Source organism: Pan paniscus, chromosome 11 (assembly GCF_029289425.2).
Source record: "Pan paniscus chromosome 11, NHGRI_mPanPan1-v2.0_pri, whole genome shotgun sequence".
In the NCBI taxonomy this organism is placed as follows: domain Eukaryota; kingdom Metazoa; phylum Chordata; class Mammalia; order Primates; family Hominidae; genus Pan; species Pan paniscus.
Window position 1 is genome coordinate 485,893 of NC_073260.2, and position 26,868 is coordinate 512,760.

General features: G+C 59.8%; 1 protein-coding gene across 1 annotated transcript; it reads left to right on the forward strand.

The window, feature by feature from the left end:
- Positions 1–216: 216 nt before the first annotated feature.
- On the forward strand, positions 217–26,812 carry LOC117977589 (spectrin beta chain, non-erythrocytic 5-like). Its single transcript, XM_063594246.1, is given in 47 exon segments — positions 217–255; positions 356–510; positions 874–1,060; positions 1,307–1,507; positions 1,744–1,860; positions 2,893–3,050; positions 3,435–3,570; positions 3,832–3,977; positions 4,792–4,906; positions 4,999–5,109; positions 5,332–5,511; positions 6,751–6,954; positions 7,134–7,283; positions 7,712–7,816; positions 8,228–8,395; positions 8,861–9,010; positions 9,125–9,316; positions 9,451–9,546; positions 11,824–11,939; positions 12,030–12,144; positions 12,944–13,057; positions 13,197–13,318; positions 13,565–13,727; positions 13,934–14,122; positions 14,361–14,438; positions 15,099–15,271; positions 16,874–16,964; positions 17,106–17,176; positions 17,178–17,250; positions 18,148–18,282; positions 18,361–18,617; positions 18,816–19,002; positions 19,349–19,561; positions 20,202–20,398; positions 20,519–20,723; positions 20,971–21,165; positions 21,742–21,897; positions 22,160–22,365; positions 22,500–22,689; positions 22,947–23,123; positions 23,209–23,310; positions 23,628–23,762; positions 24,094–24,165; positions 24,574–24,660; positions 24,793–24,884; positions 25,006–25,049; positions 25,081–26,812. Coding segments are annotated over 47 exon segments (6,801 nt in total). The 3' UTR covers positions 25,317–26,812.
- Positions 26,813–26,868: the final 56 nt, after the last annotated feature.

Genomic DNA, 26,868 nt, shown 5'->3' on the forward strand with positions numbered 1-26,868 from the left:
CCAGCTTTCCCCATGGACCAGGAAAGAGGGGCTGTGGCCTGATCCAGGACAGGCACACAGTGAGACGGTGTTCCCACTATGCCCCCTTACCAATGAAATCGTTGGATTTTCCAATGTCGTAATCCCAAACGGTGACCTCCAGGGACTTCTTGGCCAGGTCCCCATGCTTGATCTCGTAACAGAACTCCTGCTGGCAAGAAGGGAGTGTTAGGGCTGATGCCACGAGGCCTGGGCCTCGGCCGGGGGCCAGGAGGGGTATGAGGTGTAGGGAAAGAGGAGGGACAGGGGTGATCAGTGCTCAGAGTGGATGATGGGTGGATGCTCACATGTCTCGCCCACGTCCCCCTGAGCGCAGGACCTGCGCTCCAGCCAGAGGCTGCAGAAACGGCACCAACAGCTGGAGAGTGAGAGCCGGACCCTGGCTGCCAAGATGTCTGCCCTCGCCTCCAAGGCCCATGGCGTGGCCGCCTCCCCGGCCATCCTGGAAGAGACCTAGAAGCACCTCCAGAGGTGGGGTCTGTCCTCCCACCCACCTGTGTGTCACTCCTCCATGTGAATTTAAGGTCCCACAAGATGGCACCCACAGGACCGGGGTGTCCAGACCTCCTCCCTTATGAGTAGAGTCATTCTGGGATGGGAGGGTCGGAGACCCCATTATGCTTCCTCAGCAGGACCCCCACAGTGCGGTCAGGCGAGTCATCTAGGCCATGAGGTGGGGCCCTGGCGCCCTTCCACTGCCTCCCTTTGTCAGATGGGGCTTTGCTCTATTCCCTGGTCTTGTTCTTCACGGGCCCTGGCTTGGCCAAGGAGAGAACCAGGAGCCTTGTGCTCACTCTGTTCCCACCCTCTCCAATCTCTTCCTCCTCCTCCTAGGCTGGAGCTTCTGCAGGGGCATCTGGCCATCCGGGGCCTGCAGCTGCAGGCCTCAGTGGAGCTGCACCAGTTCTGCCACCTGAGCAACATGGAGCTCTCTTGGGTAGCCAAGCACATGCCCCATGGCAGCCCCACCAGCTATACCGAGTGCTTGAATGGTGCCCAGAGCCTTCACCACAAGCACAAGGTAATAGCCCTCTTCTTCCTACAGGATTACCGACATCCGCTTCCCAGACCTTAGAAACCCTCTGCCCCTACTCAGGTGTCCTGGCCTCTAAGCCCTCACCCCTGGGTATCCCAATTTCCAAATCTCTGCCCCAGCTATTTTGACCCTGGGGGTCTTGCCATGATTGGGTCCTGGAGCCACATCCATGGCTCTGCTCCGGACACCCCTGGGTTAAGAGCAGCAGCCTCTCAAGCCACTCTGTGGCAGGAGCTCCAGGTGGAGGTAAAAGCTCACCAGGGGCAGGTGCAACGGGTGCTGAGTTCTGGGCGGAGCCTAGCAGCCTCAGGGCACCCCCAAGCCCAACACATCGTGGAGCAGTGCCAGGAGCTGGAAGGCCACTGGGCAGAGCTGGAGAGGGCATGTGAAGCGCGGGCCCAGTGTCTGCAGCAGGCTGTCACTTTCCAGCAGGTAGGATGCAGAGAGGTGGGGTTGGGGGAAGAGGCAGAAGTCAGGGCTCCTTGAGGGGCCACCTGTGGGACTCTCAGGGAGGCGGATCAGTGGTGGGGGCTCTGGGCTGGGAGCTGATGGGTGCCCCTATGGGCACAGAAGCCCCTTTGATGCTGGAGAGCAGGGGCAGATGTCTCCAGGGCTGACGGAGGGTCCTGTCTGAGATCCTCCAGGTGAGTTGGCCCCACTCTTGGCAGTACTTTCTGGATGTGTCAGAGCTGGAGGGCTGGGTGGAGGAGAAGCGGCCGCTGGTGAGCAGTCGGGACTATGGCAGAGATGAGGCAGCCACCCTCAGGCTCATTAACAAGCACCAGGTACCACGTCCTGAGCCTCCCCTGCAGTGTGGTCTGGGTGATGATGGACCACGGGGAGAGGGCTGTCACCCTCCCTCTCTCAGAGGCACAGAGCCCTGCTCTTGCTTCCTGGAGACGCAGACAGCCCCATCCCCACTGCCCACCCAGATCCCACAGTGCCCCTTCTTCCAAGGCAACCTGGGCACTGTGATGTACACGCTTTCTCCCTTCATCTTCTTACGAGTCTTGCCTCTCCCTGTGGCCTTGGGGTTTCTCCGCCTCCTCTTGCTTCCTCTCTACCCCACCCCTGGCACTTTTCTCCTCTGTCAAGGTCACCTGCCCAGCCCGCTCCACATCTCCCACAGGTGTCTTCCTCCCAGGCTTTACCCGTCATCCTCTGAGTTAACCCAATGCCCTTCATGAAGCCGACCTCCTCCCACAAACATCCCCTGGCTGAAGGGAGGGAGGTCTCGAAGTCCCCTTCCTCACTCCTGAATTCGGACTCCCAGAACCACACAAGCTTCAAAGCCTGGAGCCCACGGCAGTCCCAGTTCCTGCTGTCACTGAACTGTCCTCCTGTCTGGGCATGTTTCCTGCACAGCCCCAGTTCCAGTGTGTTCTGCGACAGGACCTTCAGAGAAGGTCTTTCTAAAGGCCTGTAGCCTTGGCCTCATGGAGCACCCATCTCCCGGCTATACTGGACAGCTTGTTTAACTCTGCCTCTCTCTTACACATGGATGTTGGGGTCCAGTCTAATGCCTCCTGTGCCCTCCCTTCCTTGGCCCAGATTAGCCAGCATTCACCTTTCCCTGCTAAATAATGAGCCCTCAGTGGGCACAGACCAGGTGTTCACTTTATGGAACAATAAGTACTTACTCCATCAGTAATGGGTAGATGGATGCTGGGTGGGTGGATGAATGAGTTGAGGTAGATGGATGGGCGTGTGAGTGGTGGGTGAATGGATGGGGATTGTTGACTGGATGGGTGGGGGACGGACAGGTGGGTGGATGAGTCACCCAGGCTGAGCCTGGCATGGGTCCTCATGCATCATAGGCTCTACAGGAGGAACTAGCCATTTACTGGAGCTCCATGGAGGAGCTTGACCAGACGGCCCAAACCCTCACTGGCCCCGAAGTCCCTGAGCAGCTGCGTGTGGTATGGGAGAGGCTCCGGGAGCAGCTGCGGGCACTGCAGGAGTTGGCGGCCACACGGTGAGGACACCATAACCCCTCTCATCAGTGAGTACAGGAGGCCTAGCCACAGCTGACTGTTCCCATGCCATGGCCCAAAGTCAATCAGAACCCATGACCCCAGGCTGTAGAGATGCATTGGGAGAAGGGTGTGTGCTGCTCACCTCTTTCCATAAATTCTTCAGTGAGGCCCCACAACTCCCTGCAGTCCATCTCCCCACGTCCACACCCTCCTCTGCCCCTACACCTGCACTGCTGTGTCTACTGCTCCCTGAATCGTGAGCCGCAGGCTTGGACAGAGACCATGAGTAACCCCAGTTTTCAGACTGGCCCCTCTGGCTGGCCTGACTGGCCCCCAGGGGGGTGGGCAACTCACTTCTGGGGAACCACGGACTGTCACCACAGGGACCGGGAACTGGAGGGGACCCTGAGGCTGCACGAGTTCCTGAGGGAGGCCGAGGACCTGCAGGGCTGGCTGGCAAGCCAGAAGCAGGCAGCCAAAGGAGGGGAGAGCCTGGGGGAGGACCCCGAGCACGCCCTGGTGAGAAGAGGGCCAGGGTCAAGGAGGGTGCCCTGGGGAAGAGCCTATGGGGTGGGGAAGCTGGCTCTGGCAGGGTGGAGGAAGAAGGTGGCAGCAGAGCGGTGAGCCCTGGCTGAGGTGGGGCCTCCTGAGTGGAGCGGGCAGACGCCGTGGCTGTCCAAGCCCACATCACCCAGTTGGGCACTGAGGTGCCTCAATTCCCAGGCTGCTTGACGCCTAACCAGCCGGGGGCTACCCTGTCACCCACTCCCCTCTTCTCAGCACCTCTGCACCAAGTTTGCAAAGTTTCAGCACCAAGTGGAGATGGGCAGCCAGCGGGTGGCCACCTGCCGGCTGCTGGCAGACAGCCTGCTAGAGCGTGGGCACAGTGCTGGCCCCATGGTCCGTCAGAGGCAGTAGGATCTGCAGTGAGTGCCCAGCGGGCCAGGCCAGCATGGGGTTTGGGGCAAGGAGCTGGGCAGGCAGGGCCCAGAGTGGTAAGAGGGGATGGCATGCTGTGAGGGCCACGCTGGCCCTGGCTGCCCACAGGGCTCTGCAGGGGGCCTAGCTGCAGAGAAGCTGAGCCCGCCACAGGATCTGGTCTGTGAAGGGAAGTGAGGCTGGGTGTGCAGGTCAGAGTCCTGCTCCCAGGATTGAGAGCAGGAGCTGTGGGAAGATGGTGGGGCCAGACATCAGGGCCTTCCCCTGAGCTACCCCAGCTCCTGTGCTCACTCGGGACAGCCCATGCCTCGTGTGGTTCCTAGCTGTCCACTTGGCTGATTTGGATCCACTCCCAGCCTGTGAGCTTTGAGGCAAGGTCATGACTTGCTCATAACCCCTAGCCCAGAGCCTGGCCTGGCAGAAGCCTTAGGAGCTCAGCCAGTTGCAGAGTTAGCGAGGAACGGAGAGATGTGGCCTCTGCCCACAAAGCGTCTGTGATCATAACCTGGGTGACGCACTATGAGTCAAAGCACAGGATGTAAGGAGTATCACAGCACAGATACCATGCAGTGCCGAGCATTACAGCAGCAAAGCACTGAATTCATGGTAAAGCTAGAAGACAGGCTCCCAGGAAGAAGGTGCGTAGGCAGGGCCACAGGCGGGAGAGGTTTTAAGAAGGAGGAGCTTTGGGCAAGTCCCGATACAACTCAGAGAGGAGCGGGCTGACCAGGCCTAGCGGGAGGGAGGAATGAGACGGCCCGGCAGCAGATCCCCGGCTGGTCTTCCACACGCCGTGGGCAGGGCCGCCTGGTCGGAGCTGTGGGAGCTGACCCAGGCCCGAGGCCACGCGCTCCGAGACGCCGAGACCACCCTCAGAGTTCACAGAGATCTCTTGGAAGTCCTCACCCAGGTCCAGGTGTGAGCCGGAGGGGTGGCTAGAAGTGGATACACTCCAGGCTCAGTGCCCACCCTCCATCCCGCATCTCCTCAGCATTCTCCCTTCCTCAGGAGAAAGCCACGAGCCTCCCCAGCAATGTGGCACGGGACCTGCGTGGGCTGGAGGCCCAGCTGAGAAGCCACCAGGGGCTGGAGCGAGAACTCGTGGGCACCGAGCGGCAGGTGAGCCCAGCTGGCTGCCTCTCCGACCCAGGCCCCTGCAGCCCCCTCAGGCTGGCCCGCCTGTTCCTCTAGATTTTCCACTCTCCCTCAGAGCCTCCCATGGGCCTACTGTGCATGGCAGGACGTGGCCCAAGGGGGCCAGAGTTCCCAGGTGAGGGATACATCTGCGAGATAATCAGGAGGACATGACCCTTGCCTCCCTGTTCCCTGCCCCTCCCGCAGCTGCAGGAACTGCTGGAGACTGCAGGCAGGGTGCAGAAGCTGTGTCCGGGGCCTCAGGCCCATGCGGTGCAGCAGAGGCAGCAAGCTGTGACGCAGGCGTGGGCAGTGCTGCAGCGACGCATGGAGCAGCGCAGGGCCCCGCTGGAGCGGGCACGCCTCCTGGCCCGCTTCCGCACGGCGGTGAGGGCTCCTGCCCCTTGGGTGGCGTGTGTGTGCATGTGTGTGTGCTGCACCATGCATGGGCATGCACGCATGAGGCCCTCCAGCTCTGGAGGGAGAACAAGCATGGACTCGGGTGGGAGAGCACAAGCACACGGGATGTCAGTCTGGCTGGTCAGGGGCTGAGCACATGGGCGTAGCAGTGACACCTTAGGGTCTGGGTCAGTGCCAGCAAGGTGAGTGGCAGGGCAGTCATGCAGCGTCCCAGCCAGGGCTGGGAGTAAGGACTGCCGAGGAAAGCTCATAACTGGAGACCCAGATGTTAGACAGTGACCTCTGGATCAGTCAGTATCTATTTAATGTCTGTCTTCAGCTCCCTGCTGAAGCCACGGGTGGAGAGAGGAGGGCAATATAGAAGCTATGGACAGTGGAACTGCTGCCCTCATGGAGCCCTGCTTCCTGGGGAGATGAGCCCGAAACCCAGAGAATCAGACTGGGACAGTAGGTCCTGGCCACGGGATGTCCCCGGCATCCCACTGTCCTGGGACCTGGCAGACCAGGAGGCCCAAACTGACACTGCAAAAAGGCTTGAGTTTAGGGACCTAACTCTGCTGATTTGCTAGCAATGTGAGCTTGAGCAAGGCACTTAACCCTGGGTTTGTCATGCACTTAGAGTTTACAAGACTCTTTGTGCCATTTACCCTTCCTTCCTCCATGCAATGAGATATTTGGACAAGGGCCTGAAGTCCCTCCAGCACCAATCTTGTATAGTTGTACCCAAATCAGCAGAAGACTGTAAGGGTTAAATTAGTAATTCAGAGAACAAGGAGAGCAGTGCAATGTCAAATACCAGGGAAGGCTTTGCCAGGCAAAGGCGGCCAAGGGGCCTTTGAAGAGCAGGTGAACTTTCTTTCCCCATCAAGCAGTCTTGATGGGGCTGATCTTGCTAGCCGCCAGTCCTCTCATGGCCTCATCCAGGTGAGCTCTGTAGAGACGGGAAGGCAGGAGGAACAAAGGGCAGAGATGTGTCGTGGTGAGTGTCTGGCTCATGTAGGGGGTTCGTGGTTCTGGGAGGATCGGGTTGGATGAGAACGGAGAAACCAAGTGACAAAGGGCCACACATGCCTCACCCGAGGCCCTGACCCAGGTCGGCTTGGGCAGTGTGAGTGGACTCAGGTGGGCTGCAGTTGCCTCAGCACCTGGTTTCCTGCTGCCCAGCCCAGCCCTCACCCGGCTCTCCCTCCGTGTCCCCGGGATCAGGTGCGTGACTACGCCTCCTGGGCAGCCCGCATGCGCCAGGACCTGCAGGTGGAGGAGAGTTCACAAGAGCCTAGCAGCGGCCCGCTGAAGCTCAGTGCCCACCAGTGGCTCCGGGCGGAGCTGGAGGCCCGGGAGAAGCTGTGGCAGCAGGCCACCCAGCTGGGCCAGCAGGCACTTCTTGCTGCAGGGACACCCACCAAGGAGGTGGACCCCCTCCCCTGGTGCCCCCACATACCCTAGCTGACCAAGCTTGTGCCTGGCCACCTGGTGCCCCGTCCTACTGTGCCATGCTGGCCTCTCCTCAGGAGCTTCCCTCAGGATCCAGTCCTCACCTCACCCACACCACCCTCCCCAGCTGAGGCTCCTCATGTGTCCATCCCCAGGTCCAGGAAGAGCTTCGAGCCCTGCAGGACCAGCGGGACCAGGTGTATCAGGCCTGGGCACAGAAGCAAGAGAGGCTGCAGGCCGAGCAGCAGGAGCAGCTCTTCCTCAGAGAGTGCGGCCGTCTGGAGGAGATCCTCGTGCCCCAGGAGGCAGGTCCCCTCCCGCCCTCACACTCCGCTCAGCCTCCTGCTCCTCCTTTCCATTCCCCTCTCTGCTCAGTCCCTTTCCTCCCGCCTCTCTGGCTTTTTCTCTAATATGAGGCAGCTGTGCACAAGTCCTTCCAGGTGGCCATGGTGAAGTGCTGAGGCCCCTGAGCGTCCACTGACATCCCCAGCCCCTATCCCAGACTGAGCCCCAAGGAAGTTGGCCAGAGGCTGGTCATGCTCCCCACATGGTGCAGAGGTTGAGGTGTCGCAGCCTCCCAACCTGGACTCCCACTCCTCACAGCTCCATGCCAAGCTCAGTGGGCACTCCTAAGGCCCTGCCATACCCAGAGTGCCCATGGGCACAGACTGCAGCTGGAGGGGCTGGCTGGCTGGAAGGCTTGGTGGCCTCTTTGACTTTTCTGTGGATCCAGGTCTCCCTGAAAACCAGTGCCTTGGGGAGCTTGGTGGAAGAGGTAGAGCAGTTGATTCGCAAGCACGAGGTCTTCCTGAAGGTTCTGACTGCCCAGGACAAGAAGGTAATGGAGTCAGGAGGCCTGGGCGTGGTCAGAATGTGGCGGTCAGGAGAGAGTCCTGAAGGGGGTCACGGGGCGCTTGGTGCATTCCTGGAGGCAGTGCTGATAAGCCTGCGAGGCTGGGGGCCTGGTTGGGGTTGACTGAGCAAGTTGTACGTGTGGCTCAAGAAGAGGGCCCAGGGGGAGATGGGCCACACTGCAGAGACCCACACGGGGCATTCGGCTCTGTCCACACCGTGTGGTCCTTGGGGAGCAGACTGGTCTGGCTTGTGGCTGGGAGGATCAGACACCCCTCAGCCATATGGGGCTGAGGTAAGGGCTCCGGGGCCCTCAAAGAAAGGACTGTGAGCCCTGCAGGCCAGGCCCTGCCCCAGCCCAGGGTGGGAGAGCAGCAGCTGTGCCCCTGCCCCACAGGAGGCAGCCCTGCGTGAGCGGCTGAAGACGCTCCGGCGCCCCCGGGTGCGGGACCAGCTTCCCATCCTGCTGCAGCGCTGGGTGAGAGTGAAGGAGCTGGCGGAGAGCCGGGGACACGCCCTGCATGCCTCCCTGCTGATGGCCAGCTTCACCCAGGCCGCAACCCAGGTCAGAGGGCACCCCCAGCCCAGGGCCTTCCACTGGAACCACACTCGACAGTTTTCAGCCGCCTTCACACCGCAACACTGTGAGGCGGAAACAGGTTCGGGGGTGGATGGCTTTCCCAGAGGCTGTGCTGGAGCCCAGAACATGGGATCTAAGCCCCTTTGCGTGGAGACCCCACCAGTGTCCCGAGCTCTAGCAGCGCCAGGGCAAGAGAGGTGGGGAAGGGAGCAGAGCAGCCCAGGGCCCCAGGAGTAGGGGCCACACCTCCAAAACGAGAGCCCACCCAAGGCCCTGCCCGGCTGCCTCCTGCAGCAACCTTCCGGAGCTGGAACCTTCAAGGCTCATTTACCAGGTGCTGCCCGCCCCACCCCTGAGGCCAGCCTCCTGGGAATGGCTGGGGGCTAGGCCTGTGGCGTCTGGGGCCTGAGGCTGCAGAACATTGCAGCATTCATGTCCCACCCCCACCAGGCTGAGGACTGGATCCAGGCGTGGGCCCAGCAGCTGAAGGAGCCGATCCCTCCTGGGGACCTGAGAGATAAGCTGAAGCCCCTGCTGAAACACCAGGCCTTTGAGGCTGAAGTCCAGGCCCATGAGGAGGTCATGACCTCTGTTGCCAAGGTAACAACAGGGCCCTCAGCCCCATGCCTGCCCCAAAGTGTGGCCCAGGGGCCATGTCAGTCTTAGGAGGAAGTGCAGCAGGCAAGATGTCCTGTGTCCCCTCTCTCCCTCCAGAAGGGAGAGGCTCTCCTGGCACAGGGTCACCCTCGAGCTGGAGAGGTCTCCCAGCAGCTGCAGGGCCTGCGGAAGCACTGGGAGGACCTGAGGCAGGCAATGGCCCTCAGGGGCCAGGAGCTGGAGGACAGGCGGAACTTCCTGGAGTTCCTGCAGAGAGTGGACCTTGCAGAGGCCTGGATCCAGGAGAAGGTGTAGCCCCAGCTGGGTGGGGGCTGAGAGATGGGGGGAGGAGCCCTCCCTTGACAGGAGGGATCCCCAGCAGCAGGTGCCAGGGGCCTGGGCTGGTGCTCAGAGCGCTCCCTCCCCACCCTCCGCCTTCACAGGAGATGAAGATGAATGTTGGTGACCTGGGCCAGGACCTGGAGCACTGCCTGCAGCTCCGACGGCGGCTCTGCGAGTTCCGAGGAAACTCGGCCGGGGTAAGGGGACCTTGCTGGGTAGAGGTTGGCCATGCATCCCGCACTGAAAATCCAACTGAGAGCAGGGAAAGAGTGTGGGCTGTAGAGCAGGGCGTGGGCACCATGCCTGCTCCTCCTACGCCCTCGGGCAGGCTCCCTCCTCTCACCCGCCTTCACTCCTTCCTCTTTAGAATGGGGGTAGCACCCACCTCAGAGGTAAGAGAGCACGTGTGTGGTGGCAGGTACGTGAGTCTCTAGCTGTGATAAAACTGCATAGACCTATCCCCCACTGCCCCGCACAGATGCGTACTTGCAAAAACTAATAAAATCTGAATGAGGTCTGGTCTAGTTGGTAGTATTACACCAACGTCAGCTTTGTGGTTTTAATGTTATCATTATATAGGATGCTGCTGTAAGGGAAGCTGGGGAAGGGCACAGGGACCTCTCTGCAGGACTTTGGCAATTTCCTGGGCATCTATAATTATTTCAAAAAATCTTAAAATGATAGGACATATGCCTGGGTGTGGCAGATAATCAGCGCCCACCTTCAGTGTGACTATTTCAGCGTCTCAGCGTCTTCTCCTCACCCCACACCCGCCCCCTCACACATGCACACACCAAACATCTATTTCTCTTATGTGTGTGGCAGATAATCAGCGCCCACCTTCAGTGTGACTATTTCAGCGTCTCAGCGTCTTCTCCTCACCCCACACCCGCCCCCTCACACATGCACACACCAAACATCTATTTCTCTTATGTGTGTGGCAGATAATCAGCGCCCACCTTCACTGTGACTATTTCAGCGTCTCAGCGTCTTCTCCTCACCCCACACCCGCCCCCTCACACATACACACACCAAACATCTATTTCTCTTATGTGTGTGGCAGATAATCAGCGCCCACCTTCAGTGTGACTATTTCGGCGTCTCAGCATCTTCTCCTCACCCCACACCCGCCCCCTCACACATGCACACACCAAACATCTATTTCTCTTATGTGTGTGGCAGATAATCAGCGCCCACCTTCAGTGTGACTATTTCGGCGTCTCAGCATCTTCTCCTCACCCCACACCTGCCCCCTCACACATGCACACACCAAACATCTATTTCTCTTATGTGGTATACAGGGGGAAAAAATGGCAAATGTATTGACAATCAGGTGTTAAAGACCAAATGTGCTAACCTTGTCCCCCGGTACATGTATGTATTACTTTTTAAGAGGCGGCAGTGCTTACACCTAAGACATCCCTTGTTAATGGTGGAATTTCACAGACGCTGTGCCAGATGCTGCAGTAGGAAGAGAGCTAGACTCTAAAGGAGCTGGGCTTGAATCCTGGCTCTGCCACAAAGGAGCCAGGTTAGCCTCTGAGCTCTGCTCCGGCATCTATAAAAGGAGGGGAATGTCCTTCCCTGCCTACCTTGCATGAGGCACTTCATAGGAAAGTGCTTTGGAAATTTAAACAAGCTCTAGAGATGCCAGAGGCAGGAGATCTGCAACCACACCCTGCGGTGGACCCCTCCCTGTGTGCCTTTAAACCCCCTCCAGTGTCCAAGCAGCACCAGCCTCAGCTCAGACGAGTCCTGGGGTGGGGACACCCAAACCCTAGGAAGCCAGAGCTCACTGTTCCATTCCACAACCTCCCTTTGCTTCTCTTCAACCAAGAAGCTGAATTTTCATTTTAAAAGTTTCTGTGGCTGGGCACAGTGGCTCACACTTGTAATCCCAGCAGTTTGGGAGGCCAAGGCGGGCAGATCACTTGAGGTCAGGAGTTTGAGACAAGCCTGGCCAACATGGTGAAACCCCGTCTCTACGAAAAATACAAAACTTAGCCAGGCTTGGTGGCAGGCACCTGTAGTGCCAGCTACTCGGGAGGCTGAGGTAGGAGAATCGCTTGAACCAGGGAGGTGGAGGTTGCAGTGAGCTGAGATTGTGCCACTACAACAACAGTGCAACAGAGGGAGACTAGGCAACAGAGGGAGACTCCGTCTCAAGAGTCTCTGTTAGTGAGCATGTGCCCACTCTCCCCCTCCTACATGGTACCCAGTGCAGGGATCCCATTTTCTGGCCTTAGAGATGACTCTGGGGCTGCAGGCTCCAAGCTGATCTTGCTCACTTCACCTGGACGGGGTGACCTCAGGGACCTGCTGCAGTAGAGGAGGCAGGAGGCAGTTCTTCCCACTGCCCAAATATGCAGTTCCTCGTGCTCCGGGGCCCAGGCATGCTTCCAGTGCCTGCTGAGGTGGGAAGAAGGGGCTCTGCGTGGGGGGTGCCAATGCCCTCACCCATACCTCCCCTGCAGGACACAGTGGGTGATGCCTGCATCAGGAGCATCAGTGACTTGTCACTGCAGCTCAAGAACCGGGACCCTGAGGAAGTCAAGATCATCTGCCAGCGGCGAAGCCAGCTCAACAACAGGCCAGTCCCAGGCTGGGGAGAACCAAAGGGCCGGGAAGAGGGGTGGAAGGCCACCTCAGGCTCCACATGACACCACCACCCCTTGGCCAGGTGGGCGAGTTTCCATGGCAACCTGCTCCGGTACCACCAGCAGCTCGAAGGGGCCTTGGAGATACACGTGTTGTCCCGAGAGCTGGACAATGTCACCAAGAGGATTCAGGAGAAGGTACGTGGTGGAAAGAGGTCCCGGTGGGGGCTGTGAGCAAATGCAGTCAGGGGAGGGGGCGCTGCCTAGAGTCTCCCATGCGTCTCCCCCCTCACTGGCCTCTCCTGTTCAGCTGGGTACTTGGAGGTGGGTCCCAGCAGTCTGCACCAGGGACATCTGATGGGCTGGCCCTCGGGATCAACTCAGGACCATAGAAGCACCCATTGCAAGCTCAGTGGGGGATTCCCTGTCTCCTTTCTCCCCCAGATCTGGTCCCCAGATACATGGCAGGTCCAGAGGCCAGAAAACACACTCTCTGTTTCCTCCCAGCCCTGAGGAAGCCCAAACCCTCGGGAGGTTTGCCCTGGGACTGTGTACATAACCACAGAGCTCCGGGCTGGAATCTGGCAGAGTTAGAACCCGGTCTAGGAAGCCCTTGTGTGAAACAGGTGCTGCTGCCTGTGCTGGGCATGCCTGGCTGTTTCCTCCGCTGGCTTCTGCCCTCAAATGACGGCACAGGCCTGTCTGTCCACCTTGCTCTATTTTCTTTCTCGCTCCTCAAGGGATGAGAGTTGAGTGAGACTGTACAGGGAAGCAGCACACACGTGAGGTTCTTCCCTCAGAGGAGACTCCAAATCCAGAGTTGCTCCTCAGAATCGTCCCCCTCACATAAGGAAGAGATCTCTGGCCCTCAAATTCGGGGCCAGGAAATCACGCTGGGGACTTGCTGTGCACACAGAAGCCACTGGTTGGGCCCTTTGCCAGGAAGGAGGAGCCGAAGCAAAGGCCCAGCAGGTAACTGGCCGTGCCCCTCCTCCAGGAAGCCCTGATCCAGGCCCTGGACTGTGGGAAAGATCTGGAGAGCGTGCAGAGGCTGCTGCGGAAACACGAGGAGCTGGAGCGGGAAGTGCACCCCATCCAGGCCCAGGTGGAGGTGCGTAGCTGGCTGTAGAGCTGGGCCCAGGGCATCTCCTCAGTAGGACCCTGGGCACAAGTGGGGAGGAGGGGCTTTGGGATGCCAGGGTGGCCCAGAGCTCCCCTGCCCCAGCCTCTGACCCCGGCTTCCCCCACAGTCCCTAGAGCGTGAAGTGGGCCACCTCTGCCAAAGAAGCCCTGAGGCAGCCCGCGGCCTCAGGCACAGGCAGCAGGAGGTGGCTGAGAGCTGGTGGCAGCTCCGGAGCAGGGCCCAGAAGCGGTATGAACCTGCAGGCCTTGCCCTCGCCGACCCATCCTCCAGCATCTCAGTCCCCACAGCTCCCCTCAGCCCCTGTGTTCCCCTAGGATTCCTTCTCCACCCTTCAAATAACTGTACTGTCCTCCCAGTAACTCCCAGCCTGTGGGCCCTCCTGTGGTTGAGGGGATTAAGGGACAGAAGACACCAGTGGGCATGGGGGAGAGGGGTTTGAAGGCCTGACGACTAGCTGATGAGCACTGTGGGCAGGAGGGAGGCGCTGGATGCCTTGCACCAAGCTCAGAAACTCCAGGCAATGCTGCAGGAATTGCTGGTCAGCGCCCAGAGGCTGCGGGCTCAGATGGACACGAGCCCCGCTCCTCGCAGCCCTGTGGAAGCCCGGCGTATGTTAGAAGAGCATCAGGAGTGCAAGGTGAATGGGCAGCTGGCCCAAGCCTTTCCCAGGCTCTCAGCTCTGCCCTGCCCTCCCCTTCCTCTCATCTCCTTGCTCTTGGGCCTCCTGAGTGTCCCGCCCTGCCTATCTCCTCCAGCCTCCCACTCCTCAGCTGCTTCCCCACCTCTCTCCTGCCTGCTGGGCTGCTTCCAGCCCCCAGTGATCTGAGCCCAGTCCTGTTCCAGGCCGAGCTGGACTCCTGGACAGACAGCATCAGCCTGGCCGGAAGCACTGGGCAGCGACTGCTCACAGCGGGGCGCCCCTTCAGCTCTGACATTCGCCAGGTGCTGGCTGGCTTAGAACAGGAGCTGAGCAGCCTGGAAGGGGCCTGGCAGGAGCATCAGCTACAGCTGCAGCAGGCCCTGGAGCTACAGGCAGGCACAGTCCCATCCCCAGCCTGCATCTTGCCCCCCCGAACAGGGCCTGCGCTGACCCCACAGCCTCTGGTCAAGGCTAAGACTGGAGGGGCTGCTGTGCCAGGGACTTCCCCACCACTCAGCACTCTTGCCTTCCAGGACCCTGGTTCCCTAACCTGTGCCACTGGAACAGTCACTCCAACTGCAGTGGCTGGACCCTCCACCGACTGTCTCTTGCCTTTTCCTTTGTTCTCAGCTGTTTCTGAGCTCAGTGGAGAAGACGGAACGTTGGCTTTGCAGCAAGGAAGACTCCCTAGCCAGTGAGGGTCTATGGGTAGGTGCCCAGCAGGAATGGGCAGGAGGGGGGAATTACAAGAGCAGCATTAGGGGTCAAACCAGCCAGTGCTGCCTGAGCTCCCTAGGCCAGGGATCCTCCCCTTCTGGGCCATCTCCCCACCCTGGGCCACATCCGTCACTGGGCAGTTACTTACCCGTCATCTAGAGCAGTTCCCATGCAGCTGTGGGCAGGCCCCACCGCGAACACCAAGGAGCTTCTAGAGTGCCTGTGTGGGCCTGACCCATTCTTGCCACCTCACCCCTGCCCTCCTCGCTTCCCAAATGCCTAGAGGTTGGCTTTTCCCGCCACTGCCCCAACCCTGAAGCAGACGAGTATAACTTATAGGAGACCTCAGAGGATAACTGGGGACTAACATGGTCCTCCAGGGAGTGCAGAGGAGGGAGCTTTCACCTTACATGAAAAAGCTCTGCTTGCCTCAGAGATTCTGGCTCTTGATCCCTAATCCAAATGCCTCCCCTGGCTGGGAATCACTGTCCTAAAGCTGGAAACAACCTTGAGGGATGTGAGGGATGTGTTTGGGCGGAGCAGCCGCTCTGTGGATGAGCATTTGGTAGGATGGTTCTAGGTGGGAAGGCAGGTAGCCTGGGATGGGAGGGGGAGGCTCATGGACAGTATTGGGTTCCCCACTCCCACCAGGACCCCTTGGCCCCCATGGAGCCCCTTCTGTGGAAGCACAAGATGCTGGAGCGGGACCTGGAGGTGCAGGCGGGAAAGATCAGTGCTCTGGAGGCCACGGCCCACAGCCTGCACCAGGGTGGGCACCCCGAGGCCCAGAGTGCCCTGGGCAGGTGCCAGGCCATGCTTCTGAGGTAGTGGTGGCTCTGGGGTGAGGGGTGCTGTGGGCAGGCTGGCACAGGCATCTGGCATCCCGGTTCTTCCCTTCCCACCCTTCCACTACTTGGCCCAGGCTCACCAGCCTTGTCCAAGGACTGAGGTCAGATGCCGGGGGTCCCCACCACCCCTGTCCCTGCAATGTGTCTGCCTGTTATGGACATCAAACACCACGTGGAAAATCCCACTTCCTTCTTCATTCAGTTGAGATCAAAGGGAGTTTAAAGAGAGGCTTATGCTAGGAGACCAAGAGGAAATCATCTCACGAAACGGAAGGTCGCAGGGCACAGAGGTCAAGCATCGGCCTTCCAGGGTCACAGCCCTGAGTCCCTGTGCTGCCCACTAATGGCAGGACTCAGACAAGTTCCTCCTCACGGCAGCTGAGCCTCACATCCTGGGCTTTAACGGCTGTGATGAGGACGAAAGCACTGTGCTGGCCCCACAGGCAGGCTAGCAGAAGTCTTAGCTCATCTAACTGAAGTTCAGACACAGATGCATGTGACCTGCATGGCCCATGAGACCCCAGCTCTGCAGTTTTTTTTCCCTGTAAAAGCTCATCAGGTTTGGCTGCTTCATGCAGCTCCTCAGACTTTTAGATCAAGGCAGGTACGGTCAAAAGCCAGATCCCAGACTGGTGGAGGCTTTTGTCCTTCTCAGCCGATCAGAGAGCCAACCAGCACCCACAAATGCCATGGCTCCTTGTGCTGGTGTCCTGGCGGTGGTCGGGGCCACCCCCTCTCCATTCTTGCAGGTGGACCACACCTGGGTACCTGTGGAGGTCTTTGAATTAACAGAATGCAAACTTTGCTTTGCTGGTCTCTGTCACCACCCCCTCCCCCAGTCACCTTAGGTGGTTCCTGGCAGGCTCAGCTTCCCCCCAGCACAGTGCCACCCTGACTTCTAGCCCCTGGCTTCTGCCCTCCTGCAGGAGGCAGATCGTCCCCCTGTGCTTGTGTCTGCCCCAGTTGCCTCCTCTCATAAGGTCACACTGGATTAGGACCCACCCATATGACCTCATTTTCACTTAATTACCTCTTTTAAAGACGCTGTCTCCAAAAACACTTCTGGAGTTAGGCCTTCAACATAAGAACTCAGGGGTACAGGCTGGGTGCAGTAGTTCACGCCTGTAAACCCAGCACTTTGGGAGGCCGAGGTAGGTGGATCATTTGAGGTCAGGAGTTCAAGACCAGCCTGGCCAACATGGGGAAACCCTGCCTCTACTAAAAATACAAAATTTAGCTGGGCCTGGAGGTGTGAGCCTATAGTCCTAGCTACTCGGGAGGCTGAGGCAGAAGAATTGCTTGAACCCGGGAGGTGGAGGTTGCAGTGAGCCGAGATTGTGCCACTGCACTCCAGCCTGGGTGACAGAATGAGACTCTGTCTCAAAAACAAAAACAAACTTGGGGGTACAAAATCCGGCACATAACAGACACAAATACAGAGGGGGAGTGCAATGTACCTTTATTCCAAAGGAAACTCCAGACTCGGAGTATATTCATACCCGAGAAAGCCTAGGCTGGACGGGCACCCCACCTGGCCCCGGGGGTGGCTCCAGGCCCATAAGCCTCTCCTCCTGGCAGGAAGGAGGCGCTCTTCAGGCAAGCCGGGACCCGCCGCCATCGCCTGGAGGAGCTCCAGCAGCTGCAGGCCTTCCTGCAGGACTCCCAGGAGGTTCGCCTCGCTTGGAGAGGGAGGCGGTCATGGTGGGGAAGGAGTCGACCCAGGGAAAGGCCACCCTTCCTCTGGGGTATCCCAGAGGTCAGGGGAAGGGGAAAGCCCTGGACAGCAGGCCTGTCCTCCCCACGTGCCCAGGTAGCTGCGTGGCTGAGGGAGAAGAACCTGGTGGCCCTGGAGGAGGGTTTGCTGGACACAGCCATGCTGCCAGCAGTTACAGAAGCAGCAGAATTTCCAGGCGGAGCTGGACGCGAGCATGCACCAACAGCAGGAGCTGCAGCGGGTGAGGCCCTGCAGGTAGGAGGGTGGTGGGACAGCTCTCCAGGCAGAACACAGGACAGTGCCCCAGAGCTGGTGCTGAACCACAGTAACGTTGGCCAGCGTTATCCAGTACTTTCTGTGTGCAGGCACCTGGCTAAGCGGTTGTTTAGGCAGAAGTGTAGTGAGAAGAAGTTGCTTTCCAGCAGTGGGGGGGGGGGCGGGCACCTTCTCCAAAAATGGCACCTTTTCAGTAATTTTAAAGATAACATTTTGATGTGAACAGGACATAGCCACCAGTCCTGTGAGCGAAGGAGTCAAAACATAGCCACTTTGAGACAGGGTCTTGCTCTGTCACCCAGGCTGGAGTGCAGTGGCAAGATCTCAGCTCACTGCAACCTCCGCCTCCCAGGCTCAAGTGATCTTCCCAGCTCAGCCTCCCAAGTAGCTGGGATCACAGGCCCACACCACTACATCCAGCTACTTTTTTGTATTTTTGGTAGAGATGGGGTTTTGCCATGTTGTCCAGGCTGGTGTCAAACTCCTGAGCTCAGGCGATCCACCTGCCTCAGCCTCCCAAAGTGCTGGGATTACAGGAATGAGCCACTGTGCCCAGCATAGCACTTTTTAAAACATTCTCTTTTCCACCTGCAAAGGCAGGTCCTGACCCCAGGCTGGCTCCCTCTGATATAAATCACCCTGCTAAGTATTTTATATGACTTATCTCATTTAAACAAAATAACCATTATTTTCTCTATGATACGGATGAGGAAAATGAGGCTTAGGTAAAGAAAGTTGCTCAAGATCATGCAGCTGGACCGCAGGGACTCTGCAGCTCTAGTGCTGGTAGTCAGAGTCAACACAAGTGCCCTGGTACTGGCAGTCCTGAGTCCACAAGGTGTGTTTCATGTTGTGGCTGCAGGAGGGACAGAGGCTGCTGCAGGGGGGCCACCCAGCCTCGGAGGCCATCCAGGAGCGACTGGAGTAGCTGGGAGCACTCTGGGGTGAGCTGCAAGACAACTTCCAGAAGGTGGCCAAGCTCCAGAAGGCCTGTGAGGTGAGGTTGTGCAGGCCGAGGGGTGGCTGGCCGGGCTCCAGGCCACTCCCCTCCTGCCTACCTCACTTCCTACCCTAGGCCCTGCGTCTGCGGCGGAGCATGGAGGAACTGGAGAACTGGCTGGAGCCCATCGAGGTTGAGCTGAGAGCCCCCACTGTGGGCCAGGCCCTGCCTGGGGTGGGCGAGCTCCTGGGCACACAGAGGGAGCTGGAGGCAGCAGTGGACAAGAAGGCCAGGCAGGCTGAGGCACTGCTGGGCCAGGCCCAGGCCTTTGTGAGGGAAGGCCACTGCCTTGCCCAAGATGTGGAAGAGCAGGCCCAGCGGCTGCTTCAGAGGTAGATCCACCCGTGCCCTCAGCTTCTCTTCCCTGCCTTCCTGGAGGGACCCCCACCCCTGCCCTCTTAACTGATGTCTTCTCACTTTCTCCCCTTGCCCATGGTGAGGGCCACAGCTGGGTGATCTGTGTCACCAGGTATCCCTAATACTGACACCCTGGTCCCTGCCTCCCTTGGTCCCACCCTCCACCGCTGCAGGTTCAAGAGCCTGAGGGAGCCCCTGCAGGAGCGCAGGATGGCCCTGGAGGCCCGGAGCCTCCTCTTGAAGTTCTTCAGGGACGCCGACGAGGAAATGGCCTGGGTGCAGGAGAAGCTGCCTCTGGCCGCTGCCCAGGACTATGGCCAGAGCCTGAGTGCGGTGCGGCACCTGCAGGAGCAGCACCAGGTGCCTGGGTGCAGGAGAAGCTGCCTCTGGCCACTGCCCAGGACTATGGCCAGAGCCTGAGTGCGGTGCGGCACCTGCAGGAGCAGCACCAGGTGTGGGCCCACCCGGGGAGGGCCGGCCTCGCACGTGAGCAGGGCTTCTCAGCCAAGGAAATGGCACTCTCTGTGGCCCAGCCAGGAACTCTCTGCCTCTGGGGGCTTTTGGGATGCCCTGGATTCTTTGGGAGTCATGGGGACAGGGAACTCCTTGGGGACAAGTTAGTGGGGTCCCGTGAAACTTCAAGCACAACTGTGGGAGTCCCCCAAGGGTCAGCGACATCCGCATCCTCCTCCCTCCTCCCCCACAGAACCTGGAGAGTGAGATGAGCAGCCACGAGGCTCTGACCCAGGTGGTGCTGGGCACTGGGCACAAGCTGGTGCAGGCTGGGCACTTTGCCGCCCACAAGGTGGCCGCCCGGGTGCACCAGCTGGAGAAGGCCATGGCCCACCTGCGGGCAGAGGCGGCGCGGAGGCGGCTTCTGCTGCAGCAGGCTCAGGAGGCCCAGCAGTTTCTGACTGAGGTGAGGGGAGTGATGGGCAGGGCACAGCAGGCAGGCCTGGAACACAGGGCGAGTGCGGCCGGGAGGTCACTCCGGGGCTCCTGGCCTGGGCACCTTTCGTCTCCTCCACTCAGTGGTCTCCTGCCCCCAAGGGCTTCCTTCCACATGTTTCCCAGAACACAGCTGCTGGCTGGGTTGGCTTTTGTCTTTTTTCCCTCTAGATCAGTGGTTCTCAACCAGGGCTTTACATGAGAATCACCTGGAACCTTCACTCGGATGATTATACCTCAATTACTTCACGATGGTGAATACAATTGTAAAGGAAGAAAAACTGAAGTAAATAGGCTAAAAAATGAAAGGGAGAAACACTGCAAGGAATATTTGCTAAAACTTGGTTTTAAGTGACAAAATCTATGCCTATGAACCAAGAATAAAATGTCTATTTTGCATGGAAAAAAGCAATCACCTGGACCCTTTACAAAACACTGCCGCTCTGGCTGTGTTCCGGACCAGATGAGGCTGCTTAGGAGTGGGGCCAGGCCGAGGGAGCATGACAGCTCCCAGGTGATTCCCCTGTGCAGCCAGGCTGAGAATCGTGGCTGTAAATCCTGAGCCCTGGAGGGTGCCCCGGGAAAACGGATCTCCACTCTGTCACCCCCAGCTCCTGGAGGCGGGATCCTGGCTGGCTGAGCGGGGCTATGTCCTGGACAGCGAGGACATGGGCCACAGTGCTGAAGCCACACAGGCCCTTCTGCGGCGGCTGGAGGCCACCAAGAGAGACCTGGAAGCGTTCAGCCCACGCATCGAGCGGCTGCAGCAGACAGCAGCACTCCTGGAGAGCAGGAAGAACCCAGAAAGGTGGGCGGAAGCCACACCATCCGGGAAGGAGCAGAGAGAAGCCCCCTACAGAGATGGCAGGAGACTGCTCCAGCCTGGAAAGGAAGGGCTGCAGTCCAGACTGTCGCTCTCTTCTCACAGCCCCAAGGTGCTAGCCCAGCTGCAGGCAGTTCGGGAGGCCCACGCAGAGCTGCTGCGGAGGGCGGAGGCCAGGGGGCACGGCCTGCAGGAGCAGCTGCAGCTACACCAGCTGGAGCGAGAGACCCTGCTCCTCGATGCCTGGCTGACCACCAAGGCGGCCACTGCCGAGTCCCAGGACTACGGGCAGGACCTGGAGGGTGTCAAGGTGAGTTACTCCTGAGCAAACCTCACGGGGAGTGGGCAGAGGCTGAGGAAGGCCTGCCTTGGGATGAAAGGGTTGCTGGGGAGTCAGCAGAAAGGAGCCTGGAGAGGGTGTCCTAGGGAGGATCCCGATGGTTCCAGAACCTGGGCTGAGGGATTTCAGAGCCATCAGAGTCTGCTGAGCTCTTCATGAGCTTTGAGAGCTCATGATACCATCTCGAGTGACCCTGCTGGGTCTCATACCTTTGCAGGTGCTGGAAGAGAAGTTTGATGCTTTCAGAAAGGAAGTGCAGAGCCTGGGCCAGGCCAAGGTGTATGCCCTGAGGAAGTTGGTAGGCACCCTGGAGCGCGGTGCACCCAGGCGCTATCCCCACATCCAAGCCCAGAGGAGCCGCATTGAGGCCGCTTGGGAGAGGTTGGACCAAGCAATAAAAGCCCGCACAGAGGTAGGTGATCACAGGCCGGGCCAAGCTAAGGGGTGTCAGAGTCTTCAAAAAATCCCTCTAAGCCCTCCTTACCACAGGCTTTGGTTCCAACAAGACACACACCCTGCTGGCCTCAAGTGAATGCGCCTTCTCCCTCACCTGCTCAGCTTTCTTCCAGGAATTGGCTGCAGCCCAGGACATTCCATCTCTGTAGGTCCTGGGCTGGGGCTGCCTCCTGAGCTGACCCGGTCCCCCAGCCCCATGAGAGGCACTGCAGGTGGTACTGCCAGGGCCAGCCAGATCCCCGAGAACCGGCCTGCTCCCTCACGTGGACCCAACACCTCGCGTCTGCCTTTCCCTGAGATGCACGAGGCCCTCTCCTCTCCCCGCCCTCCCCACCCCCTGGCCTGCCGCAGACCCATATCATCACGTTCACTGAGGGCTGCAGCATGGAGGATGGTTTCTGTACCTGGGGACACATCAAGCCCCATGGTCCTCCTTGTTCAAAAGGAGGTGGCCCAGAAGGCCATGTCTCCAGGGAGAAAGGAATCCTGGGAGCAGAGAACAGCCCTGACCAGGTCCTTTCTCCTCTCCCAGAACTTGGCTGCAGCCCATGAGGTCCACAGCTTTCAGCAGGCAGCGGCTGAGCTCCAGGGAAGGATGCAGGAGAAGACGGCCCTGATGAAGGGAGAGGACGGAGGCCACAGCCTGTCATCTGTGCGGACCCTGCAGCAACAGCACAGGCGCCTGGAGGTGAGGCCCACGCCCTGCAGCCTGCCTGTCTGAGCCCCTGCCCGAAGGCGGTGGCTGAGGGGACCTATCTCAGCCCTCCCACCCCAGCCTGCTTCAGCCTCTTCTCCAGAAACCCAGATCCTTCCCCGAGGGGCCCTAGGACTTGGCCCAGCTTGTGCAGCAGAGTGGAGGTGGTTCCTCAGAGAGGCCTGGTGCTCCTGAATGCAGAGCACGCATCGGCTCAGTGGGGGGACTGAGGCCTGATCTCATGCTCTGGTTGCAGAGAGAGCTGGAAGCTATGGAGAAGGAGGTGGCACGGGTACAGACGGAGGCCTGCCGACTGGGCCAGCTACATCCTGCAGCTCCGGGGGGCCTGGCCAAGGTGCAGGAGGCCTGGGCCACCCTGCAGGCGAAGGCCCAGGAGCGAGGCCAGTGGCTGGCGCAGGCTGCACAGGGCCATGCCTTCCTCGGGCGCTGCCAGGAACTGCTGTAGGTGTCCTACCTCAGCTGCCGGCTCAGCTCTACCCTGTGGGGTGGGGGTATCCTGGCTCTTGGGGGAGCTGGACCCTCCCTCCCCTGCTCCCCAGCCAGCCCTGACAACAGCTCCCTTCCCTGCCCCACAGAGCATGGGCACAGGAGAGGCAGGAGCTGGTGTCCTCCGAGGAGCTGGCTGAGGACGTGGCGGGGGCTGAGCAGCTCCTTGGGCAGCATGAAGAGCTGGGGCAAGAAATCAGGGAGTGCCGCCTTCAAGCCCAGGACCTGCGGCAGGAAGGACAGCAGCTGGTGGACAACAGCCACTTCATGTCTGCGGAGGTGTGAACTCAGAGGGTGGGCCTGGGATTGGGCTGGGGATACAGCCTGATTGCCCAGGGCCTCAGGGCCCCTCACAGGCATGGAAACCAGCAGGAAAGGAAGGCTGGGCGCAGGCAGGGAGAGAGGCTGGGAAGGGGCAGGTGCGGGTCTCACAGCCTTCCCTCTGCACTTCCATTAACACTTGGCTCTCCAGCCCTGCCCTGCCCATGGTGGGAGCCCTACCCAAGCTGTCACCCATAGCAGCCCCTCCCCACCAGGTGACAGAGTGCCTGCAGGAGCTGGAAGGGCGGCTGCAGGAGCTGGAGGAGGCTTGGGTCCTGCGCTGGCAACGCTGTGCCGAGAGCTGGGGCCTGCGGAAGCTTCGGCAGAGGCTGGAGCAGGCTGAGGCCTGGCTGGCCTGCCGGGAGGGCCTCCTGCTGAAGCCCGACTATGGGGTGAGTGGGGGTCCTGCCCCTTAGCTGGCTACCAGGCTCTGGGCGCCCCCCAAGCTGGGCCTCACCTGAACATGCTTCTCCCCAGCACTCAGTGTCAGATGTGGAGTTGCTGCTGCACAGACACCAGGACTTAGAAAAGCTGCTGGCAGCCCAGGAAGAGAAGTTTGCCCAAATGCAGAAGACAGAGGTGACGACTGCCTCGGCTAGGGGCTGAGGGCTGGTGGGGGAACAGTCCCTCTCAGCCTGCAAGTCAGTGTCTCCCAGGGCACTGAGCCCTCACCCGGCCCTGCCTTACCTGCTCCTTTCCCTCGCCAGCTGCGGTGGTGGGAGAGGCACCATTGTGGACTGGGTGTGAGCTTCCAGAGCCAAAGCTGAAAGAGCTAGTGATGGGGAGGCAGGCCCCCTCTGACCGGGAGGGCTGGGGAAGGGGAGGTAGACGGGAACCCGAGGTGTGGCTGGTCTCCCTGACCTGGCTCACCTTGCCCACCTTGCCCACTCCCCAAGATGGAACAGGAGCTCCTGCTGCAGCCACAGGAGCTGAAGCCCGGGAGAGCTGGCAGCTCGCTGACATCCTTTCAGTGGAGGCCCTCTGGACACCAGGGGCTAGGAGCACAGCTGGCTGAGACGAGGGACCCCCAGGCAGGTGTCCCCATGGGGCTGCAGGCACCCCCGCCGTGGTCTCCCTGGAGCATGCAGTGGGGCTGGGGCTGTGGGGGTGAGGGCCCACACCCTGGAGCCAGTGCTGGGAGCCCGGGCACAGGAGCTGAAGGTCATTAGGAATAAAGATGGCTGTCTACAGCCATACCACCCTGAACATGCCCGATCTCATCTGATCTTAGAAGCTAAGCAGGGTCAGGCCTGGTTAGTACTTGGATGGGAGGAATAACGAGAGCCGGGGGCAGTGGGTGCCTTGCCCACCTTCCTGAGGGTGCTGGTCCTGACATTTCTGGGCCCCATCTTGTATTTTCAGGATGCAAAGGGTACCCCCACCATGGAGGGGTCTTTGGAGTTCAAGCAGCACCTGCTGCCTGGCGGGAGGCAGGTGAGTGCCTGGAGATTCCTTCTCCAGGCAGCTCCCCACTTGCAGCAGCACTTGAGTGGCTCGAAGAGCCATCTGGGCCTGGCACCCTTGCACTGTGAACTTGGGCAGATGCCACCCCCCACCATGCTGTCCAGGCAGTTTGGCTCCTTGGGACCCTTCCCAGCTTCTGCCACCACCCCCACCTACCCACCCCCCCAGGAGGTGCTGGGATTCCTCCTCCCTACCTGCTCTTCCCCTTCTGCTTGGTTTTCCGTCAGAACCCCTCTGTGGCTTCCCTTTCCCCATTGGGACTTTGGTCCAATCCACCGCTTTTCCTGGGAAGCTCCAGACACACGGTGAGGCGTGGACAGGCCCTAGCTCTGGCTTCCTGCGTGTGGCTCATGCAACCTTCCCGCCTCCTCTCCACAGCCTAGCTCGAGCTCCTGGGACAGCTGCCGCGGGACCTTGCAGGGCAGCTCTCTGAGCCTGTTCCTGGATGAGAGGATGGCAGCGGAGGTACCAGGCGGGGTAGGGGAGATGCAGACATCAGGGTGCTGGGAAACAAGGCAGAGGGGCCCCAGGACAGAGGGACCCCACAGGGAAAAGCTGAGATGGCCACAGTGACCCCTGCCTCTCATCTCTCCTCAGAAAGCAGCTTCCATAGCCCTCCTTGACCTCACGGGAGCCCGGTGTGAGAGGCTGCGGGGCCGCCATGGCAGGAAACACACATTCTCCTTAAGGTGAGCGGAGAGACATGGACTCCGGCATCGCCCCCAGCAGCCACCTGGCTCAGCGGGGGCTGGAGGCGTGGGGGTCCCCAAAGGGACAGTGGAGTTTGACCTGTGACTGTGTGGGTGCCAGGCTGACCAGTGGGGCAGAGATCCTGTTTACAGCTGCCTAAGGCTGTGCTGAGCCTCCAGAAGCTGGAGGAAGGAGCAGCCAGACCTGGCGCCTGCAGATGGTCTGGGCCGGGCTAACAGTGGTTATTCCCTTGCTCTGCAGCCCAGAGTCTGAGCCCAGAACTCAAAGCCAAACCTGCCAGCTCTCTGAATGAGTGCACGACCAAGGATGCCCGGCCTGGATGTCTACTTAGGTGGGACACCTGGGTGGGGGAAGCAGGGCGGGGAGCCCTGGGCTTCAGTGGCTGGCAGGCACTGTCCTCTGAAGCCTGAGGTTCTGGGCCTCAGACTTACTCTGTTGGGCTGTAGGGAAATGCTATTGGAACCCTCAGCTGCCCCTGCCCACTCTCAGCTAAGAGGAATCCAGGCCACAAAGCCCAGATTTCCACAGACTCAACAGTGGTCCCCTCCCAGGGCTCACTCCATGCTCTGGTGTGGGGACCCTGTAGACGAAGTTGCCCAGGCTCCCTGTGCCCTTCCTGCTCGGCTGCTTGTGGGAGGAGCAGCCAGGTTTCCCTCTGCCCAGTGCTGAGAGCCTGCCTGGGTTTGTTTCCCACGCACTCCTCACTTTCCTCCCTCCTCTCCCCTCTCCAAGGCACAGCACATTGGCAGGATGGCCAGACCCTGCCCCACCCTTGTTCCAACCTGTTCTCTACCTGGTCCTCCCCTGCTTTCCCCAATCCCCACTCCATGGCAATGGAGAGGGCCAGCACGTCCCGGCCTGCAGGCCAGGGAGGAGATGTGAAGGTGGATGTGCGGGGGCAGGAGGCCCTTACCTGGCTCCTCAGTCCCTCCTTGTAGATCCCAGCATCATTTCAATGCTCAACCCCCCTCACCCACATTTCCTTCCCTTCCAAACCAGAGGGCTTCAGGCTCTCCAGGGGGAGGGGACACCTGAGGTTAGGTGAAAGTGGAGGAGGGACCGGAGACAGGCAAATCCTCCATGCATGGGCCCCATGCCAGGATGTGCCTAGACGTGCACACGCATATACAGCCGTGTGCCTGGAGGGCTCATACCATGAGGGGTGGCAGCCACGGCTGTGGTCTCCAGTGTAACCATCTGCTCCCAGTCCTGCAGAGCCCAATATATGATTTAGATGATGTGTTGCTGACGGGACAGGCCTTGTCCTGGACACAGGGGCTCCTGAGGCTACCAGGACAGCCATTTTTTCTGCTGTCTCTAACCCAGGGCTGGGGCCGCTAGGCCAGCTGACAGACGTCGAGTTGGGTTATGAACGTCGAGGCAATTCCCACCCACTCACCCGTCACTGTGGTCGCTGCCGCAGCGCCTGTCTGTCAGCTCTGGAATCCACTCCCACGCTTATTCTAGGAGGCTGGCTGGTCCAGGGGAGGGCAGGGGCACCAGTGTTTGTTTGTTTGGAGAAGATTCTGGGGTGGCCATACCCTACTAAATTCATTCCGTTTTCCCAACAGGTCTGATCCCTGAGGTGAACCCCAGTGCAACACCAAACTTCAGGGGCACAAGCGAGGACACATCTAAGGGACCAGAATGGGACTCAGCTACAGGCAAAAGGGCTCCTTCCTGTGGCTGCTTCAACCCAGTTCCCCAGGCCCAGCTTCTGGAATAGACAGTTCCTTCTGGTTAGATGGGTCCTACCATGTGGCAGGAAACAGCCATTGCCTGGCCTCCCCCTGCATTCCTGTCTGGGTGAAGAGGAGACGTGTTACGGCAGAGCAGGTAGGCAAGGCCAGGGCTACCCCAGGCCCATGTGGCCTCCTCCTTGCTTGGAAGGGATGACTCTGAGCACAGGTAGACGCAGATGTGTGCAGAGAATGTGCTCTTCAAGGAAGAACACTGATGAGC